This window comes from Convolutriloba macropyga, chromosome 15 (genome assembly GCF_964194025.1).
Source record: "Convolutriloba macropyga chromosome 15, txConMacr16.3, whole genome shotgun sequence".
NCBI classification, from domain to species: domain Eukaryota; kingdom Metazoa; phylum Xenacoelomorpha; order Acoela; family Convolutidae; genus Convolutriloba; species Convolutriloba macropyga.
In genome coordinates this window covers 7,039,046-7,061,111 of record NC_134482.1, presented here as the reverse complement: position 1 = coordinate 7,061,111, position 22,066 = coordinate 7,039,046, and the positions used below count along the sequence as shown (strand labels likewise).

At 35.0% G+C, this 22,066-nt stretch overlaps 1 protein-coding gene across 1 annotated transcript; it reads left to right on the top strand.

Annotated features, from left to right (window-relative positions):
- Positions 1 to 1,713: 1,713 nt before the first annotated feature.
- On the top strand, positions 1,714 to 18,361 carry LOC142354244 (uncharacterized). The gene is made up of 7 exons (XM_075406499.1): positions 1,714 to 1,880; positions 6,420 to 6,546; positions 7,211 to 7,317; positions 15,520 to 15,840; positions 16,632 to 16,985; positions 17,337 to 17,430; positions 18,088 to 18,361. Exons 1-7 carry the CDS (start codon positions 1,805 to 1,807, stop codon positions 18,311 to 18,313), a joined length of 1,305 nt encoding a protein of 434 aa, XP_075262614.1. The 5' UTR covers positions 1,714 to 1,804; the 3' UTR covers positions 18,314 to 18,361.
- The last annotated feature ends 3,705 nt before the right edge of the window (positions 18,362 to 22,066 follow it).

The window sequence follows — 22,066 nt, the reverse complement described above, 5'->3', positions numbered from 1 at the left end:
AATTTTTAGAGCAATACTTGGCGTTGTCAGGGGCTGAATTCGTTGTCTCACGTGGTTGGGCGTCAAAATGTCTTATCAAAAACAACTTAATTTGGGTGGGGATAATCGTTTGAATGTGCTATTAAAAATGTTGTTTGTTATTTTGATTTAGATCAAATATATCAGTTTCCTTTGATTGTGAGTGTTTTGTATGATTGTGTTTTGTGTTCTGAGGCTCTTGTCGAAGGTCACTTCCGTTCGTTTTTGACAAAAGAAGTCATGTCAGTGCCAAAGTTAATAGTACATATTAGCTTGTACCTTGTATCCAAAACGTTCGAGATGCTCCAGTCAAATCAGAACCAATGTGACAGAAATTTTCTTCGTGGGAATGGAATAACGCTCTGATTGGCTCAGGTGAAGGTAATCTGTTTCGGCTGACTAGCACAGTGGCGAATGCTGCAAATGACTCAGGTCCAAGTTGAAATAAAACTGAATAGGCTGATAAGACAAATAGATTGAGACTGAATTATCGTGAATTCCAATTCAAGTCTTTTTCTAGACGAAACTGTATAGGAAATGAGAGATATGCTTTATGCTGAGATATGCTTTATGCTTGATAGTGGAGTTGAGTAGTTGTTATCGCTTTAATGATCTCTAAATATTCATAATCGTTAATATTTCTTGTCAGATAATGGAATCTTCTGGAAAACCATGACAATTAGAGAAGCTCAAAACCATGTCAAGAAATAAGAAAAGTTGAATATAATTAACCAGGCTCGACGTTTGGCGGTGAATTTTCGGAAGAAATGCGGTAATTTTGAACGCGTATTTCTTACATCTTTTTCCGTTGAATGCGCTGATTTGCGGTGAATTATTTATTTTCACCGCGTTATCAGTATTCTTACAAAAAAGAACCTCCCTACACGAGCTCGAACCTCCTGCAATCCTTCAAGTGCTTATTCCACTGCGCCAACTAACACTTCCTACTTTGATATTTTTTTGAATTTATATCAGATTGAGTATACATTGAAAAGCAAATGGTGCGAATTTTTGTAAGAAATGCGGTGAATTTTGCGGTGAACTTTTGAAGGAAATTCGGTGAATGCGGTGAAATATTGATTTTCAACGCAATCAACGCATTTCTTACAAAACTTCACCGCATTCACCGCATTTCTTACAAAAATTTACCCAAAAACCTCGACCCGGGAAATGATTAACATCGAACTCAAGTACGGGTTTCTGCTACCCCTATCCTATCAGTATCAAAGTTATTGTTTGTATTTCCCCCATTAAACTTCTTCTTATTTTTTTAACTTCAAAAGGCTGTTTTCCCTCAGTCTTATTTAGTGGAGAATCACTGTTTTATACAATAATGAAAGTCAATTTCCATTTTTGGTAGCTTCTTTTTCGTACAAAACTGGCTGCCGGCCGTTTTGAATTGACGCGTCATCAACAGCTTTTAGTGTTAACGTAAAGCGCATGCTTGGTTTTGTTTGCCATTCTTTTAACACTATTATTGCTTTTTGCCTTTTTTCGCGAATAATTGGTATTTTACTTATTACCGCGAAAACGATACGCGTACCTCTGTGCCTGTGTAATTTTAAGTATATGTTGGCAAAAAAACAAATTTTGGCGAATTATAATTAATGACAAATTTCATCATTGCCAATTACGCATTCATTTAGCCTCATTTTGTCACCCCAAACAAGGATATTCCATGTTTTGTAGTTTTGCGTTGGAAGATGACATATTGGGTGAGAGCAGAGTTGAGGATCCGCTGACTTTATTGGAAGAATTGAATGAAAAGTACAAGCGACAGAAGAATATGTACAGAGATACGAGGGATTTCTACTTCAGACTGAATCTCTTCGTGTTCTACCTTCCTTTACTCATTGTACAAGGTAATATCTCTTATAATAAGATTAGTACATTCTAATAAGGGGTTGGTTTAAAAATACACGACATATGCCTTCCCGGGTCGAATTTCAATGGTTAACTTGCCAGAACTTGTAAGTTTCTTGCAAGTTCCTATAAAGTGATGCATAGCCTTGAAAGTTCTTCTTCCAAAAACTTGCCAGATCGTACAAAGTGATGCATCGCTTCGAAAGTTTTTCTTCCAATAACTTTGAAGTTCTTACAAGATAACCTTTCGACTTACAAGTTCTATCAAGATAACCATCCGACCTACATGTTTCTTGAAAGCTAACCATCGAACTCACAGGGTTGTTACAGGTTAAAAATTCGACTTGAAACATCTGTTTTTACATAAGTTCTTAATCTCTGTTGATATTGTAGCCAAAACATCGCAAAAAATGAAACAGATCTTTGAAATAGTAAAAATAAAATCTGGAACTGTGTCTGAGGTACACATGTACCAATGTACCTTCCATTCGTTGCTATTTGTACCCTTCATTTTTGTTGCTAACTACAATTTATCATTAATTTCCTTTTTTGGTTAGAGTTCTTCAGCTCCATTTCCTCCATCTTGGTGGTGGTTCTGATGACGGTTTCTCCCAGAAAGGGTTGATTGCCAGTGGCGTCTTTCTCGATCCTGCTGACTGCGCCATGTCGTACTGACTGACAGTACGTGTGAAAAATTATTTGTATTCGCGCTTATTTTCAGGCTTATTTAGAAAAGCGAGCGTTCGATTTAATTTGGCAGTGCTGATTCGCAGAGCAAATCAGGCTTTTTTAATCATCTGCAGTGTGCTAATCGCTGGGCGATTAGGCTATGGCGTTAGAGAATTGAATTCGTTTGGCGCATCACAACATATTCTCTAAGATTGAATTACAACCGGTTGGAACTAGAGAGTTTTGAGAACTGAATAGCTTAGCAGCAGATAATAGTAAGTGAACAAATATATATGTTTATAACGCAGCAAGAACAGAATTATGGACAGACTTTAAAAGGAAGTTACAGCAGCTGAACAAGTATCTAAACGGGAACGTCGCAGACGTGAGCAAATCCAAAATTGTGTCCTCATCTCTGAACAGCTTCCAAATAATTTCCAAATGATATCCGGGATATTTTATACAGTTCAGATACTTATTAAAACGAACATTCTTGCACAAGTAATCAAAATTTGATAGAAAATATTTTTAGGCTATGACTTTTTGAACAAAATAACAATAAAAACTTTTGTTACGCCACCTTCAAGAAGTGTGGTTTGGTTATCTGTTTTGTAAAAGAAACCAACAAAATCTTGCATTGTATCAAGTATAATGATGAGATTACGCGACTGTTTTCATATTCGTTCGAATAATAACCAAAACAAATCATAGATTAACCACTAAAAATTTTTTTGTGGATTTTTGGCAAATGAGACCACAAGAAAAAAATGGAAAAAATGGCTTCTATGTATGGTTTTCCATGAACTAACTTGATGATCTTGTTGTTTGTGTCAAAAAGCTATGCCTTCCAAAAAACGAAAGAGAAAAAATGTAATGCAACTGTGTGCAGCAATAGTATTGCAAAGTTTCTCTATGTGGGATGCCAATTGTTTTTGTACCCTTGGGGTACATTTCTAGAGCTATAACTGTAGGTGATGTAAAAGTCTCTTAAATTTCATATTTTCCAGTGATGCCAAGAAAAAATTGTCATGTTAAAGCTTTGTCTTTCATAATGCCAAATAAAAGTTTATTTTTTCCGCAAAATCAAATAAAACAACTCGAGGGTTTTATGGAATCTCAAGTCTAACCTCCTTAAAATCAATCTAATTTGACAACCCCAATTTTATCTTTAACAATTTGTGTTCTCTTATGTTTACCATGGAAAGCAGATTTTTATATATAAGTTTGTTTATAACAAAAGTTGGTTTTTGTCCTGGGATACGTTCAAAAAACATTCAATTTGTCGATCAAAATGTTACTTTTGATATTGAACTCGGAGAATTCAAGCATATTTTTTCCTGTTTTTGTTGCAAAACAATATCTACAGCAAATGGTAATTTTCAGTAAATTAGAAACAATCTATGATGCTGAGCATAGTTATAAGGTTGACTTTAAGACAACAACAAAAAATTTTTATCACATTCATATTAAAAGTCGTTCAGGTCTGTTCAGTTCAGAGACCTTGGCAAAGTTGTCAACTGCTTGATTATAATGGCTTGCTATTATCCTATTTTTAATTATGATATTCACCAGTAATGCTGAATGTTAAACGGAGAAAGAAGCTAAAATACTGCATGTTAAATTAGAGCACAGTTTGTCCGAATCATATTTCTCAAAAAAATCATTAATTTGTTAATTTTTAACATATGTGATTTCATTGCACGTCATGCGTTCATAATTAATTTTAAAAAGCTAGCAATTTGTTCATTTCTCTTCCAAGTTCCTAGATTTCGGGAAAAATGCTACAAAGATAGCACTGCAGTTTTTAAAAAATATATGTTTTTTCATGATTTAGCAGCGTTGTGCTTCATTGGATTATGTTTTAACCGCAATAGAATCATCAGCAAAATATTAACAATTTGCCCATAGATAGAGTTAACTCTTAGCCAAACATATCTGATTTTCGTCTGCTATTTTTGACTTAAAAAACCAGTACAGGTGCCAAGCTAAAACAATGCTGGCTTACAAAATTTTGCTGAAATTGATAGCTTTTAAGTACCCTGCTATTTCTAAACACTATTAAAAACAGTAAAACTCTCAGCTTGATGAGACAATTTAGATAACAAAAGGCAAAATTTGGACAGCAAATTCCATGTCTTTTTGCAAATACAAATAAGCAAAAGCCATTGAATTTTGCAATTGATCGAAAATGTAAGTTTAACTTTCTTTTTTTTCAATCAGGTAAAAGGAACAAAATAGAAAACAATTGAAACCTTTATCATTATGATCTCATACTTTAACATAATTTTAACTGTTCCTGGAGAAGTTGAGAAAATATTTATAACATTGATGGTTTTTAAGCAAAGCACTTACTACGTGGCACAAAAATTTTGCATTTCTGCTCTTTGCATTTAGCCAGTTCTTACGAGTTTATGGTATTTTTCGTCTCAGAGAGTTAGCGAATTTTGACTAAATAAATGCTTTCAAACTGAATTCATTAATGAGCAATATTGCTTTAAGGATATTCACAAAAGTTTAATTGAGCCACCAGAGATAAATAGCAAATCTAAATTCATTCAGTTCTCTCAACTGAAAATTGAACACAAGAAAAAAAAATAGCCAAAAAGCAAATCAGACTCCAAAACGGTCATATCTTTTTTTAAAAAAAGGGACAGTTAATGATGGGATCCGTTATAATTTCGAACCAAGCAACTCCGATCGTAGGTTGTTTGACGAGAACAGAACCATTTCATTTTTTGTGAGGGGTTGGGGGGACGGGATGGAAGTTAGTGTAAATGATGTGGGTTTGAACTTGGTTGTATTATAATCTTAGTTACTTTTTTCATACACGAAAGTATGATCAGAGGTATTTTTGAACGCAAAGTGAGCGTTGTAAACGCTTTCGGGGTTACAGATTTTTTTAAGAGTCGAGCTGAATTCAAAAGCAAACGATTTCCAATACGTTTTGCACTGGAATGGTCTGATCAGAAAATGACACGATCTAGGACTGCATCTGAATGATTATATAGCACCGATTAAAGTTTGAAATCTTAAAAAATTGTGTATCTATTCATTATATCTCATTCAGTTTTTTGAATTAATTCAGTCAATGTTTTGAAGCATTCGATGCGACTCTTCGAAAAATTAATTGAAAAATAGATTACATATTGACCCTGCCTGCACAGTGCGATCCTTCCCGGGTCGAGGTTTTGTCAAAAAATAATGTAAGATTAGCGGTGAATAGCGGTGAAAAAAAAATTTTTTTCACCGCAAAGCGCCCTCATCTTTTAGCGTTGAATGCGCTGAAAGAGGTGAATTTTTGTAAGAGTTTCGTTGAATTTTGCGGTGAAATTTTTTTTTACCGCATTCCCCGGAATTCTTACAAAAAAGAAACTGCCGTACAAGGGTTCGAACCTCTACCTCATGCGTGTCACCAACTTTGTAATCCACTGCGCGATCACTTACTTCAATAATATTTCCCGTGAATATAAGATAAGCGTTGAAATTAGCGCGGTGAATATTTGTAAGATTTGCGATTTTAGCGGTGAAAAATTTTTTTTCACCGCATTCTGCTGGTAGCGGCGAAAAAATTTTTTTCACTACATTCTGCTGGTAGCGGTGAAAATTTTTTTTTCTTCGCATCCTGCTTGTAGCGGTGACAAATTTTCTTTCACCGCTTAAGGGCTGAAAAAAAATTCACCGCTTAAAAGTTTTTTTTCACCGCATTCATCGCATTGAACGCAAATCTTACACTTTTACTCAAATTCACCGCAAATCTTACATCTTTTAGCGATTTTTAGCGGTGACACCTCGACCCGGGTTTTAGTCTTGGTAGCGTGCAGTTCTGATAGAGGAAAAATTGTGGACTACTTTGTTGCTGACTTTTCTAGGACTGACGACTGTTTTGACTCACAGTACGGCCACGCCTGGTAAAGATCACGCGACTCAGTTGAAGTTATTGGTGGCTACTCTGAACGGAATTCTATCAGTCTGGACAGGAGCGCAAATGAAACTGGGGTGAGCAAAAGTATCTCAGATACCAGTTTTCAAAAATTTTTGGGTCTTCGAGGTTTTCAATACTCAACACATGTCCTCTGTTGTTGGGTACTTCCCTAGTACTATTTATCCCAGTGATCGGAGAATTGACAAATTTGTAAAAAGAATCTTTCAAGTTTTCTTGCATGAGAATGCATACGGCTTCCATCTCCTCGTCAAATTCCTGAAAGTATTTTTTAGGATCGCTTGTCATTTGCAAGAATATTGCAAGAATTAAAATTCTCTTGCAAGTTTTTGCGAATTTGAGATATCTATTCACTCGTGCAAAATTAATTATAGCTTTGAACGAATTTAATGGGCATGTAAATTTATCATTGCAATTCGATAAATAAATACTAGAACGGTAACTAGGCGAGAGTTCAAGGTTTAGTTTGTATATTTGGTGTTTTAGTTTTTCTGTTAAATTCAATTTTGCGAAAATGTTTCGCTCTGATTGGACCAATGAGCGAAGATTGCCAAATCTTTAAAACTTCAACTTCGACCCTCATAAAATCTGTTTTCTGGGCTGAGAATGCTCCTGTGAAATAAACTGATAGGAGACCAAATCACGTCCATAAAATTTTGTAGAAGACTAAGACTTCTGGAAAACCACCATTAGACCCAGAACTAACTTTCTTTTTTTCAGTTGGAACCAGAAGACACAATCCGCCAATTCCACCCTGATCAAGTACAGAGACATGAGTGGAATGGTCGCCACATACTGTCTCATCCTCGGTTGTCAAAAAGAGAAAGGTATGTTGTTAACCTTACATGGCAAGATTTCAAAGTGCTATTTCACTATCGAAAATGGTTAATGAAATCACCGAAATAAAGTGGCGGAAAATATTGGCTTTCGTCACTCGATTCATTTCAGACACTTACATGTTCTTGTGATCAGTGATAAGTGATCAGTGATTTGATGCTGAGCTGCTAATAGTCTTCCTAATTCACAATAAGCACTGCTTGGGATTTATCTTGGCTAATTGACAAGTTGTTCACTATCGCGGTTAACAGCCGCTGGCAACAGCTGTTGTGGGAAATATTGACAAAGAGCTTGGATTTTTAAAAATGGTTAATGAAAATTAGTGACAATTTTGAGTACATTTACTCGAGAAATCAAACATTTGGCACGTATTGGAGTAAATTTTTTTCTTTGAAAACAAATTTTGCATACTTGTTTAAAATGTTAGCGCCCTTTTTGCGCACTGTTGCGAAAGAAGAGCGCTGAATTCACAGGAATTATCCTTAAAACCCACAGATCCCGCTAATATACTCAAAAAATCTTGAACTTTTTAAAATTTAGCTCATTTCATAAGAAACTGGGAGCAACAATTTCAGCGCAACTTTTGGATAATTTTCAGAACAAACTCAGTCAAAAAAATTCGTTGCGCTTCCTTGCCGCGCATTTTTTAAAAATAATTTTCAGCCGTTGCATATGCTATTTCTGTTTAATCTTCATCAGAATTATTTAACGTGATTTAGCAAATATTTAGTGTCATTCGTTTAACAAATTTAATGTCTCGCGGAGCAAAATATTTTTATCGGTTCCTTGAGCTGAGATTTTCTTCCTTCCTGACATTTTCGAAGCAGTCCATTGCACATTTTATATAGATTCATAGCTATTTCAGCATTTGTCCCACAGAATTTTGCACACAGTTTTAAAATTAAGAACACATCTTCAGCAAATACTCAGTACATCCTTTGCGAAAATCAATTTATCGCATGTTGACGCAATATCAGACTTTTGAATGAGCTTTTTGAGCGTTCAGCGCAGATCAGCACTTTTCTCTTAAATATTTGAAAAAAATCCTTGACCTGTGATACAAGATCGATACAATTCGCTATTTTATCGGTTCAGTGTCAAAGTTTGCGATAAGACCGTTGGAATACCAAAAATACCGACTAGAATCTTGCGTTATTATAAGCATGGCAAAAACGTCAATATGTGTAATCTTATAACAATTTCTGCAGTTCCTGTTTGGAATTTTCAACCTGTTATTTTTGAGTTCTAGGAAAATACAGATTGTTAACGCAGTAGCCAACAAAAAAATCCGATGTAGTGACATTTCAGCCATTTTCAAATTCATCAAATACTGGAGCCTTACCGCATACTGAATCAATGCGTCTGTCCTTGTTTATATACAAAAACTCTTGGAGGACAATGTCGAATATATGGAATAAGCAATATCAATTATATCATAAATTTTTTAATTTTTTAGCAAGAAAAAAGTTATGTGAAACTAAACTTAAAGAAATAGATAATGGGACTACAACGCGCCATTTAAGTCCCTTTGTCATTTAAAAAGATAAATTTTCACGAATTAAATCAAAGGGTTAAGTTATTATAATTTAAACGTCTTAAGTTGATGAACTTAGTGCCATCCGTAAAATGATAAAGACATTTACTCGTATATGATTGCTGGTTTTTAAACACAAAATCTACAAGTTGGAAGAATAAAAAGAAGTCAGTGAAATATGTCATTTATTGAGCAAACGTCTTGTTCTCAGATTCAGAATTATTTGTTCCAACGTCGAAAATTCTTTTGCACAGGGTTGGTCAAAGACTCGTGACATTAAAAAATTTTATGCTACATATTGACTTTTGAAATAAAAGCAAAACTAAAATAAAGACAAATTTTTTCTTCCGAGTTAAATTTTTAGCGAATGGTTGGAAGCTAGGGCATTAAAAAGCTTTTCAATGCCGCTTAAGATTTAAAGAAGCTTCTAGAAAATATAGAAATTGAACGAAATGTTGAAAAAATGGACAAAATAATGAAATGGGCATAAAAGATTGTCATCAGCTCTTCTAAAAGTACCCAATACTTCCTTAATTTAAATTTGAGTTACACTGTGAACAAATGAATGAAAATATCGTCGGGTCTCATTAATTTTGTTTGGAATTTATTATTCACGCAGCCGTAAGCAATGTTTTTAGTTGATTAAATGGGTTCGTGAGATTGCTATCTGAATTTACCAGAATATTTCAGGTAGGTTTGTCTCAACTGAACCATACCTGAACACGCCTGGAGAAATACTTAAAATTTACCTGATAAAAGCGCTTTAACTGTTCAGGTAATTTTTACAGTTGATGTGGTTTTAGCTAAATTTTATATGAACGCTTGTTTCAACCGTTATTTTGAAATTTTTGTGTTTGCTGCTGAAATGTTTGAGTGAAAAGTCATTCGTGAGCTAGATAACAACGAAGTTGAAAGTGAAAATTTTCATTGAAAAATATTATCTTTGCCAAGCTTATAAAACGGCTGGACATTGCTCGATAGATCTGCTGTTGTGCCCCTAGAATTCATTTTTAGTTTAGTTTTGGTTGAAGGTTTTTTTTGTTGTTGTTTCTTTGCTGAATGCGAAAAAAATTTCTTTCAGGTAAATCCCACTGAACTCGTTCAAGTAAAAAATTACCTGAGTTATAGTTCAGGTGTGTTTCAGGTGCCTGTTCACCTGAACTTCCAGCTACCTAAACACGGTTCATGTTTCTTAAACTTTTTTAGAGTGCATACTGAACGGCTACCGGGATATCAGAGCAGGTCCAGGCAAAGTGACTGTGCATTTTTCAAGACCTTTATTGAATAGAAAAGAATAAAATGTCCTCAATTTGTTTTAATCTCAGTTTCCTTGCTGAATTGACTTCTTTAACCAATGGTTTTCTGGTGGAATTTCATTTATGCTCCAAATGGTATTCCTAAAGACACAGATGGTTTTATTGAGACTAAAACAATGAGAACCAAAAATGGAAGATGCGATGTTGTTTTGTTATCCATAATGTACTTCAATTACTGCAAATAGATGATTTTTGTATAAGTGAATGAACATGTGGACACTTAAGGAGTTTTAATTCGCCGGTGCACAATTTTCAATGCATACTTTCTCCCATTCTCTGGTTGTAAATTGAAGACAATGAACCATATTCTGCAAGCATACACAGAGAAGCTATGAAATAAGACATTTTACCATATGAAATAAATATAGTTTTCAATGAATTACAAGAAACCAACAAATAAATTAATTACATTGCCAGTAGTATCATTGTTTTGTTGATTAAATCTTGTTATTCTTGATCTGATTGACCAGGATTACTTCCGCAACTCATGACTTAGGTATTGGCCAGACCAATTTAGGTCGCCGACATGGGCTTTTGGTGCGACCCATCTCAATTGTCTTGAAATAAACTTCGGTCGCACCTTGTCTCTAATAGCTGTTTTCGGACTGTTAGGTCTGACCAAAACCTTTTTCTTCTGTTCGGTCTTTCCAATACCCACATTTCGATGTGTTCGATCTGGCCAATACCCACATTTCAGTCTGTTTGATCTGGCCACTACCAATATATCGGTCTGCTCAACAAAGCCGAGTTTGAAAAGTTATCTTAACAGAAGGCCAAATATGCATATTTTTAATAGCCGCCCTCATCTTCTCAGCCGGCTATTATAGCGCTCCTATTTTTTACAATCCAAGAATTGGATTGTATTGGTGCTCTGTCTTTTTTTTTATTTTTGTAAGATGTTTTCACACCTTTTCATGACTTTCAAAACGGGATAAACAGGTAAAGCTCAGCGGGCATCAAGTTTCATTTGAGGCCCTTAACCGCGTTTAGTAGTCTTTCAAGTGCTTAGAGTGGTGAAGCTACTGGAAAGGCCGTAATTCAAGGTTAAAAAGTCATTATTAGGAGTTTTTGGGCCCAAAATGTTGCATTTTTGCATTTTTTTCGCATTTTTTGCATTTTTTCGTCATCTTTCCGAATTTTTTTGGACCAGTCTGAAAGTGAGCTTTGTGATGTTTGATAAATGTTTTTGACATGAGGTTATTACGTTTTATGGCCATTATAAGAGCTAGATGTTTTGGTACTCCAAACATAAGCACGCAATATTATACAAATTTTTCAAGGTTTTTGAAAATGTTTGTCATTTTTTGAGGTTTTTCAGCCCCTGGTGTCAAGAAGCCTCCTCTTGGGTTTCATAATAGGTTATTGCATATTTGCTAGTGGCAATGGAATGGTTTCATCTTTTTAACATCATAAATTTTATCAATTTTGTGATAAAACTTGCAATTTTTTTCAAATTTGAAAAGTTTTTGTCAATTTTTAGGTTTCTCTAACCTCAAGGGCCAAAGAATCTCCTCTAAGTTTCGATAATAGTTTACTGCATATTTGTATTGGTAATGGGGAACGTGTTTCAAGATTTTAATATTTCGAATTTAACAATTCTTTAAAAGAAAAGTTGCATTTTTTTTAATTTCTGTAAATTTAGAATTTTACTGACCAGGGAACCTCCTATACGATTTGCAAGTATATTACTGCATAGTTTCTATTGGCAATCAAGTGGTTGCCATTTTTTTTTGATATCACAAATTTTTGCAGGTTTTTTAAATAAAACCTGAAATTTTTCAAGTTTTTTTAAAACGTTTTGAAAGAGTACCACGGGCCAAGGAGCCTCCTCCAGAGTTTGATTATAAGTTACTGCATGGTTTTTAGAGGTAATGGAATGGTTATCAATACATTAACAGCATGAATTTCAGCAATATCTTGATAAAATTTAAAATTTGTCTAATTTTTCTGAAAATTATTATCATGTTAAAAGTTTGTGGATCTTTGTGAGCCAGTGAAACTATTCAAGTCTTGCAATCGGGATAATGGATGGTCTCTGGAAACAATGAAAGGGTTCTGAAGATAATAATATCACAATTTTAGCAAGTTTTTATAATTTTTTATTGTTTTCAAATGTTTTGAATTCTTTTCAATTTTCTGAGTTTAACGACCTGACTGGCCCACGAAGCTTTTCTAAGTCTTACAGATGGGGCACATGACAGAAATCCAGAGATCAAAAATTGGTTCCAGCGATTTTTAGAAACTTTCCTTCAAATTTGCTTTTCTCAGTTTTTTTGAAGCCTTTGTCATCTCTCGAGTCTAACTACCTTTAGTGGCAAAATAATCTCTCTCAAAGCTTGTGCGTGAACATATCATCATTTTGAATTGTGTCATTTATGGCCTTCAGGTTAAAAGCCTCAAGAGTTTTAGCACTGATTTTATTTGTTCGTTTGTTTGATTCTTTAAGGTTCCCAACTTCTGAGATTTTGTCTTTTTGGCTGGGATTGGTCAATTGATCTGCTGGTCAGGTAAAGTAGGCCTGTTTTTCATTCAATTCTTTGGATTGTATTTCAGGACTTGTCCTGCTATGTTTTTTTTTACTTCGTCGAATAAAAAAATGTTTCGCTTTACCTCATTTTGCCGCCTTTTCAACATTTTGCGTGAAATCTTTTTGACTTCTCTAGGCTAGTTTCTCTCTTCTCTCATTCTGCTAAAAGTGAATTTGAACATCAGCTGCTCAGCAAAACAATTCAAAATGAACAGAGTCAGTATAAAAATTGAAGTCAGAAATAGAAACGGGATAAACCCATAAAGCCCAATTTTAGATGCCCGCTATTTGAACGTCGTTCCTATAAGTCTTATTTACCATCTCTAATGCTTATTGTTATTGATAGTAGCCCCTGTAGCCTCTCTCTAAGAAACAGAAGTATGTTCAACTACGAAATGCCATCAAAATAAATCGGACTTAAAAAACATGTTTTTGTACAAAATTCTTTTTTTTTCAATATCTTCTGTTATTTCAATCCCAATCATGCTTATTGGAATCAACGGTGGCTATTTTCCGGCAATCTGCCGGGTATGTTTACTGAATAAAGTTAAGTTTGGTAAAATTTGCAAAACTTTTTTTAACTTCGTTCCGGTCGGGCACTGCTTGAATTGTAGACGCTGTTCATTCCCTTAATCATTGATTGGAGAGACGTTGCTTATTTTTATTTTAAAATTCATAAACTACAACATGTAAGAGATTTACTTATAAGATTTTAGCGTAGATGACAAAGTTTCAATAAAACTGTGCTTTAAAAACGAAAGTTGTTTGCAAAAATTTGTAGAGGGAAAAATTATTTTCATTATTTGAGAATATTTGGCAATTTTGTTTCTAATTAATTGCAAGAATGACAAGTAGTTTAAACTAGGGTTTTTGGCGCACTTAAACTAAAAGATTTTTCTGCGTTTGAGCAACAAAAACGTTTCGTGCGCACAGAGACAACGAATTGGCTCAAAATTACGCGTAGCTGGGGCCAAAGAAATCTCCAAAATTGTCAAAATGATACTTGTGTCAGTGTTAACAGACAATTTCAACAAAAAATTACATTAGATCATTGGGTTTCTTTAAATACGAACTTGAGTTCAAGCAGCTAAGCATATATTGTATCCGTTTCGTTCATCACTAAACAAACGCGTTTTTTAAAAATATTTGCTTTAGTTTTTCTGGGTTATGCGTAATTGCAATCTAAACTTTTCAATCTGAACTTTAGAAATTTTTTCTCTCAGAAAAATTTTAATAGTTTGCTACGTCAATCGCTTATTTGTTATCTCGTTCATGTTTCTTTTTCTTTAAATCCTTTAATGATTTTAAGCAGAAGCTTCAAGTTTGTTGCTGTTTTGTTTGTAAATTTTTGCAATATAGAAAAGGAACAATGTAGCTGTCGCATACTGGGACTGCTCGTGCATGTTGAATTTATTTGCAAGCTAGAAAGATAGGTGGAAATCTTCCAAAACTCTTGTAACTCAAATGGTTATCTTGCAAAATATTATACTATTTTGAGAGACAATCCTACAAGACAGACGATCTATCGTGTTGCAAGATTCTTCCAAGATACCAAAAAAAATCTCAAGATACTAATTCAAAGCCGACGGGGGCTACCAGCTGTTCGCATATGTCACTTAGGCCGTTTCGTGCAAAATGCACTATTTTGTCAGTTTTTCTCTAGTAGTTCGGTTTGTTAATTCCTCTTTGTCGGCCCAAAATTATGATCAACACTTTATGACGGATCGAACTCATTTGACTATGTGTTCTATATATATATATATATTTGAGGCTGTGATGAGATTTGATAAATTTCTGAAGCCCAAACCTGCTATTTCGCTATGAATGGCGCGTAAAATGTTAGGCAAAAGCTTTAATACGCGAAACTAATTCTAGTAGCCGTAAGGCACAAATTTTCATTGAACTTTTGTGGAAACTAGGTGAAAACAATTTAAAACACTTACAGATAGTACTTTCAAGTACACTTGACGCCATTTAATAATAATTTTGAGCAACTGTAATTTTTTTGTAAGTCTATATGCCATTTGAGCCATTTTTTTATTTGTTGCAAGCGCCATAGCTCTAAAATAAAAAGAATAAATTAAAATTTTGTCATATCCTCTTTTTCCCCTAAGTTTCCTCTGATATTTCCAAGGGTTGTAGGAGTTTAATGTCTGAAAAATGGTGTAATATATAGGCAAAATTTAGCGACTCATTTTCATTGAAAAACATTTATCAGGGACTCGAGTACTCAATAGCAATAAGTGGCTTTTGATGAACCGACTCTACAAGTTCTAAATTGTTTCCGACTAATTTTCAAAAAACAACATAGTTAAAAATTTTTAACTAATGACCACCCAGAAGCTTTGCCTAATCAGATTTTCTCCTAATATCCCATCCCCCGATGTAATTATTTCCAGTAAATAATTTCTTACAAAAATTCACCGCAATTCTTAAAAACATTCACCGCATATGTTTTCCAACGTTTACTGAATCTGATTTAAATCACAAGAAGTAGCATCGAAGTACGTGACAGTGGGCGCAGTGTAATAAGAAGTTGAAGTTATTCAGGAGGTGAGAGGTTCAAACGCATGTATGAAAATTTCTTTTTTTTTCAAGAATAACGAACACTCTGTGAAAATAAATAATTCACTTCATAAAGATGTAAAAAATAAGCGGTGAAAATTATTTTTTTAACCCCATTTCATCGCTGTTCTTACGAAAATTCACCGCTAAACCTCGACCGGTTGAAAGTGAAACCTTTTGTGAACATTTTTGCGTCAATTCATAGCAGCAAAATTTTCAGTGCCAATTTGCAATCTAAAGTGCTTTTCAGATTCCGAAGGAGTGATTGAATTTGTGAACAACTGCTATGAGAATGAGAAGAACATAATGGCAACTCAGATCCCAGTTCCCACTTTCATAGCTAAGAGATATCTCAACCCAAAAACCAACCCAGAGTCAAAACCAAATGCAGACAAAACCAGACCTCCCTTCTCGGCTGCATCTGGTAAGGTGTCGGTGGATGGGTCATGGTCAAAACTGACAAACAATCCTGACCCAGAGTTGGGTTTGAAGCCAGAAACTCCAGACGTTGCCATTACTATTCACGATGGCTCTGCTGAGAAGTCTGATGGGGAGAAAAATTCAAACGAAGGTGTTGCAACTAAAGCTAGAAATAAAAATCGGGAAATTATCGTTTTTATGAATCTCATTTACTTGGAATTTGATATTTGGTGTATTTATGACTTCAATTAGGATAGTTTTCCAGCAAAAACAACTGAATCGTTTGTCTAACATTTATCGCAGTTCCCTAGATCAGAACTGATGACAATTTTAATTACAAGATGCTCTTGTAAGATCATACTTAATCATACTAAGTTTTTTGCAAGTTCCCAGCAAGATAACCTCCTCTGTTAATTGTGACGAAAATGTAGGTAGCTTAAATGTTGATTTCTTTTAAGAGTACCTCCTCTGTTAATTTGTGACGAAGGGTGATTTCTTTAAGAGAGAGAGAGAGAGAGGAGAGAGAGAGAGAGAGAGAGAGAGAGAGAGAGAGAGAGAGAGAGAGAGAGAGAGAGAGAGAGAGAGAGAGAGAGAGAAGATATCGGATCATCAACTTTTAACATCATGTGTATCACAAAGCAGCACTTCTAAATTGAACTTTTTCTAAACAGTTATCTACCCCACCCACCCACCCACCCACCCACCACCCACCCCCATAAATTTTGGTAAGAGAAATTAAGAGTGCGTTTGTTTTTAGTCAGTTATCTTCCATCTTCTGCGGAGACGTTCAATAAAGGCATCATTACCAAACCTGGAAAGATTGGCGTGATTCATTAGAAGACATTTTCATTTTTTCGGTTTTTTCAATGTAACTAAAAAGGTGACGAATATTTAAAATTTTTTTTTTCAATTGGAAAAAAACGAATACAAGTGTGACTCTAGGTAAACATCAGCTTGCAAAAATTGGCGCAAGCCTGAATGAAATGACACATAGCTTGTCTCGAACCCTTTCCCAACTATCAGTGGAAAAGTTTCTCCGTGAGAACGACAATAACGTGAAAACACAAGTACTCCTCAACGCTCTTTTGATGCGATATCGCAACCTTAAATGGCTCTACGGGAGAACTGCTAAATACTACTACACGTTGAATCTGGCTTGGTTCTATTCTCCTCTGTTGATACTGGGAACTCTCAACACCATTTTGACCTCTGTCATAATTGGTAACGATGGTGATACGCAAAGCCAGATGTCACTGCTGGTCATCAAGGTGTCCACTGTCGTGTCTATCTTGACAGGTATTGTATGACGATGTCTTTTGTAAAAAGAGGATAATATTGAGAAATGGAAACCTCTAAATTTTGTTTCAAATTGTAGTTCCCTGGGTTTCCCGAACTTAGAATGGTTGGTAATGACGTAGTAAGGCACTGTTTATGATTAAGAAGAACACCACACCAAGTTTTTGTCGAGTTTATTACGGCGCCTTTCGTTTTTCTTAAGTTTTCTACTCTATTTTGTATGTGTTCGTAAGTTTTGAAAGTTTCGTCTCAAGTGGGCAACCTAAGTATACACCGTAAAAGTTATTTCCCATTAATGGAGTAGTAGCACAATGAGCTTGAATATCTAACTTGTGGTCGTGTGACTTGCAGGACTTCAGTTGACTCTGCAATGGGAAAGTGAGAGCTCCAAATGCTACGAGGCACACCAGCTGTACCGCAAACTGGGCTCTGAAACCAGCTACAGGTACAAAAATTTGTTTACACCCTTGTTCAGGAATCATCGCTTGTAAATTTACGAATGTCATTGGTATGTTCGGCTTTTGTCTCCGAGAGGTAAGTTTGAAATATTATAATAATTAATTAATTAATTGCTATTATAATATTTCAAACTTAGCCAAAATAGCTAAATTTAGCCAAACCTGGTTTGACATTAGCTTATTGTACATGCTTATGGGCGGAGAAAACAAAATTTTAATTGCACTCCAATAGTCAACGCAAATTACTGGTTCGGATCTTTTCAAATGAACTGGAATAATGTTGAGTGATTTAGTATACCAAAAACCAAATCTACAATAAGAAAGTGAAAAGGTGGCGAAGTGGGAATAAACTGAAATACATTAGGCTACAGGTGCAGACGCTGGTGACGGAGACCATTTCCATATAATTTTCAGGGAAAGCGGTGGAAGAAAAAACATTTCACTGCTTAAAACCCTAATTCTCATTAAAAATTTCGCCGCATTGATAAAAATTTGGGCCGAAAAAAATATTCACAGCAAATCTACCCTATTTATCTGCAAAACTCGTACTGAGAGACGACTGATGAGCTCAGCAGGCTCGCTACCCAAATTTCCGTCTGTAATTTTTGTAGAAATTATTTTAATGATTTGTTACATTTTATTAGACTGATGCTCTCAAAGCAAGGAGTGAGCATGAAAAACACGGCAGAGTTTGCCTGGAAGTGCAGAGAAGTAGAAGAACAGACAGTAGATACTGCTCCGGCTGTTCCCAAGTATATCCAGAAAAAGATACGGAAGATGCAGAAGTCACACGATGGCATAGAAGAGGAGGACCCTTGTGAGTTCAACATTGTTGCAATCAAGAAACAACAAGAGGACATGGCGGTTTGAATACCTTTTTGGTGTAACTGATTATGGTGGAAGGAATTTTCATTAAAATCTCTCTTCAAGTTACAAGTTTCCATGTTACAAGTTTCAAGTTACAAGTTTTTAATGTTATTGCCAACTAAGGCAAGTACCATAAATTTTTGCGCGGGAACCGATTTGAGTTTGAGCGGACTCCTTTTCAGAAAGAAATCTGTTACTATCTAGCAGACTGATATTGTAAGATTTCCGGGCCCAACCCTAAAAATTAGAAGATTGGCTGTGAATGCGGTGAATGTAGTGAGTTTGGTGCAAATAAAAATTTCACAGCTGAAAACCGCAAATCTTAGAAAAAAAAAACTTTCACTGCATTCTCGCAAAAGGATGCCAGCGGTTTGCCGGTGGGAAATACTTTTGGCGCCATACACCGCAGTTAACTCGTTATTATTTTAAAAAATCTCGACCCGGGTTTGTTATTTTTTCTAAAGAAAGAGTTTTGTGGGATATGCTCTAGCTTGCTAACTTATGATAAAAAAAAGTTCTTAAACTCTTTGCTACATTTCTGAATTGCTGCTAACCACCTGATAAATAACACCATCTCTAAAAAGTTTTGTTGCCTAGTCAATAATTAATTTTTCCCAACATGTTGACTTTCTAGATGAACAAAAACCTTAAAAGATCCCTCAGAATTCTTTGCGGCGTCTTGAAAACCTCAATTTAACGCAATCTTTACAATCCAACTCCAAAAATTAACGTCGCACCATTTTTCCTCTCCGTGACAATTGATTAAAAACCTCTGCGAAATCATTTGCCGTTGGGTTTTTAGAGGACGCTATTTTTTTATTTATGAAGGAAAAGAATCTTTAAATTATATTTACTCTCTGTTAAATCCAGATTTGCAATCAAATAAAATTTCATCATTAGATGTCAAGTAAATGCAAGGCAACTTTTAGATGACTGAATGAGAGCAGAAGCTATAGTAGCATTCGATATCTTGAGAACACTTTTTAGAAGTATTAAAAAAATAGAATAAATAAGAAACCAAATAGCAAAAAATTTTTAAAATTAAAAAAAAAAACAGTGCAGTCTGGTTACAAGTAAATGCAGTCCGCAACAAAACATATTAAGATATTTTCAAGTGAGGCCTCAAATTATAATTCGTTTTCCGATGGAACATTTTGTGAAATATAAGGATCTGAAGCAGAAGCAAACACAATTTGGCAAGTACCTTGAAAGTGAGCAATGTGTCTGTTACCTAAATAAGATATCCTAATGTAACTGCCGTAGTCTGACTTCATTTATAGTTCACTTAGTTCATTTTGTCTTTTTGTTTCATTTTACCCTTCGTTCAAAAGTTACGTTACGCACAGTGTCAAAGTTTGATTTACAGGCGTCTACTTGTCTAAAATTGTTGAGTAAATTTACCCATTTTTAGTACCAGATTTTATTTTTCCGATATTAGTACAATGTGCGTGTGAAGCATGCTTTGGAATATTGCCGATGAAAAGCCGATGCCCTATATGGAAACTCCGGTCTTTTTTAATGTTTAAACTGGAAGTTGAAAAATGAAAACTGTTTTCCACCGCAAAATATGTTTGACGGAAGCGCCATCCACGTAATTTTGCGTAATCTAAAATATTTTATTCTATTTTGCAAAAAATAACCTCAATAAAAAATAACCTCAATTATGGTAGGCTAATCTTACTGATTTCGTATTCGGTTCTTCAAATTGAATTAATAGTTAGACGCTCGTAATGCATTCAATTTGTTCTTTTTTATCTAGGACTTTTACTCCTTAGCCTCATCGCTCATTTTCGTGGTAAATTTGAGTACTTCAAGTTTTTTTCTCGGTGTCAAGCTACTCAATTACTACATAAATTTTGCTAAGTGTTTCTCCGAGAAACCGAACATAAACAGACTTTGATCAGTTTTTCCGCTTTGTGAATTCATCTGAGTAAACTTAGTATGAATTGGCAACACCAATACAATCTCCCAAAAACAATCCTTCATAAAAAGTCACTGCCAGTTGTGCATTATTTTGATGGATCGCCTGTAAAAATAACACTTTTTAGAGGTCAACACTGAAACCATTCTTAGATGAAAAATAGATAAATATTAGCAGCCTAAACGTTAGAAAAATTTTCGACATAATACCGAGGTTGAGATGCCAGGCGCAAGCCAGTATGTCTAGACCGTTCCAAACGGAAAGGGCCTATGTACAGACTTTCATGCGTTCATGTTCAGACTTTTGTGCGTCTTTTGATGTTTCCAGACTACGTAATTTTGAAACCCCCATTGTGCGTTCTTTTTCAATCTGGACATACTCGCTTCCATCTGGGACGTCAACCTGAGACTCAACCTAAATCAAACAAAAGTGGGAATACAAAGCGAATCCGTATATAAAGAAGAGAACACTACTCAACAGCACATAAAAGACAACTCTGTCATCCGCTGTTGAAAACCTCCTAAACAATTTTATGCCAAAAAAAATCCCATTGCAACATTTAAAAGTTCTTTTTCAAGTGAGCACGCACCCAATTTTTGAATGATAATTTGCTTTCTGCCTGCAAATAATTTGTATCATCTACAGTAATATTTGCGCAGCAAATCAATATAAAAGATTAAAAATCTAATAGGACCGATCTGAATGCCATTACGAAAACACAAAGGCAACACGGAATACATCTCAATCTACGTCATCGTCGTCGGCAACCGCCAAGAAAATCACAGTAATATTGGTCCGTCTTGATCTTCAGATATCGAATTATCTCGTTAAGTCATATTCAAAAATATGTTAAATAAAATCTTTGCAAAGATTTTCCTGACATCAGAAAATCTGTGATGTTTAAAGAGATCAGTGACGAAGTAATCAACAGTGATCAAAACCAGAGCGGGACAATTAATTACTAGTTCCACAATGTCCTGTGCGCTTGCAACTGACATCCAAATGTTGTTGCGTTGACAAATGTTTTGCAATGTCACACGCCCTAATTTGGACAGTACTTGAGTTGATGATCGACAAAACAAGTGATGAGTATCCTTAAGATGCAGCTTCATATTTTGCAGTTGTTCATCAGAATTGGGCATTATACTCACTTCAATTACAGCTACATGGTTAGCGAAATTGAGCAAAAACACCTGGTATTGAATGCAGAAAATAAGATATGCTCATCATAGATCAGTGATTGAACCTGCGAATTACGATCGTATTGCAAAGCAATTTAATCTAAAAATATAATTAGATTTGAAGACTAAAGAGTTTTAGTAATGACCTTCAGAATAAAATTACGTGGCTTGCTTCACGTGGATAGAGTGCTTGTCTATCTTCTAGAATACATTTTTAGGCCAGCACGTACATTTTCCCTACACTGGTGGTCACCATATCCACCTGCATGTCAAAAAATATATTGTTGAATTTAATTAATAGAGAAGAAACATTTCCTTGATGCGCAGTCAGGAACATGAAAGTGGAGTTGAAGTGGAGCTCAAAAACGAGTTGATCTAAAGTGGGTTGTTCACGCGGGTGTTTTCGGCTTGCTGTAATTGAAATTGAGGAGCTCCTCACCGCAGTGCCAATAGGACTGCTAAAGGCGGTAGTAGCTTTCGATTTGACTTGTGTCATAGAGGCCTCATCCAGACTACGTTACAGAAGCCAAAATTTTATGCTGAAAAACAATGCTGATAAGTTTTAAACGTGACATGATCATAGAATTCATCAGATTAAATTGAAGACATGGAAATCAAAGATTCAGTACTAATTTTAAGAAGATCTTGTTATAA

What these genes read in the sequence shown, in the direction of transcription:
- LOC142354244 (XM_075406499.1), top strand. Translation starts at nt 1,805, where the DNA reads ATGTACAGAGATACGAGGGATTTCTACTTCAGACTGAATCTCTTCGTG. An exon ending in GGAGCGCAAATGAAACTGGG is followed by an intron (nt 6,547 to 7,210) that starts GTGAGCAAAAGT and finishes TCTTTTTTTCAG; the next exon opens with TTGGAACCAGAAGACACAAT. An exon ending in GGCTCTGAAACCAGCTACAG is followed by an intron (nt 17,431 to 18,087) that starts GTACAAAAATTT and finishes ACATTTTATTAG; the next exon opens with ACTGATGCTCTCAAAGCAAG.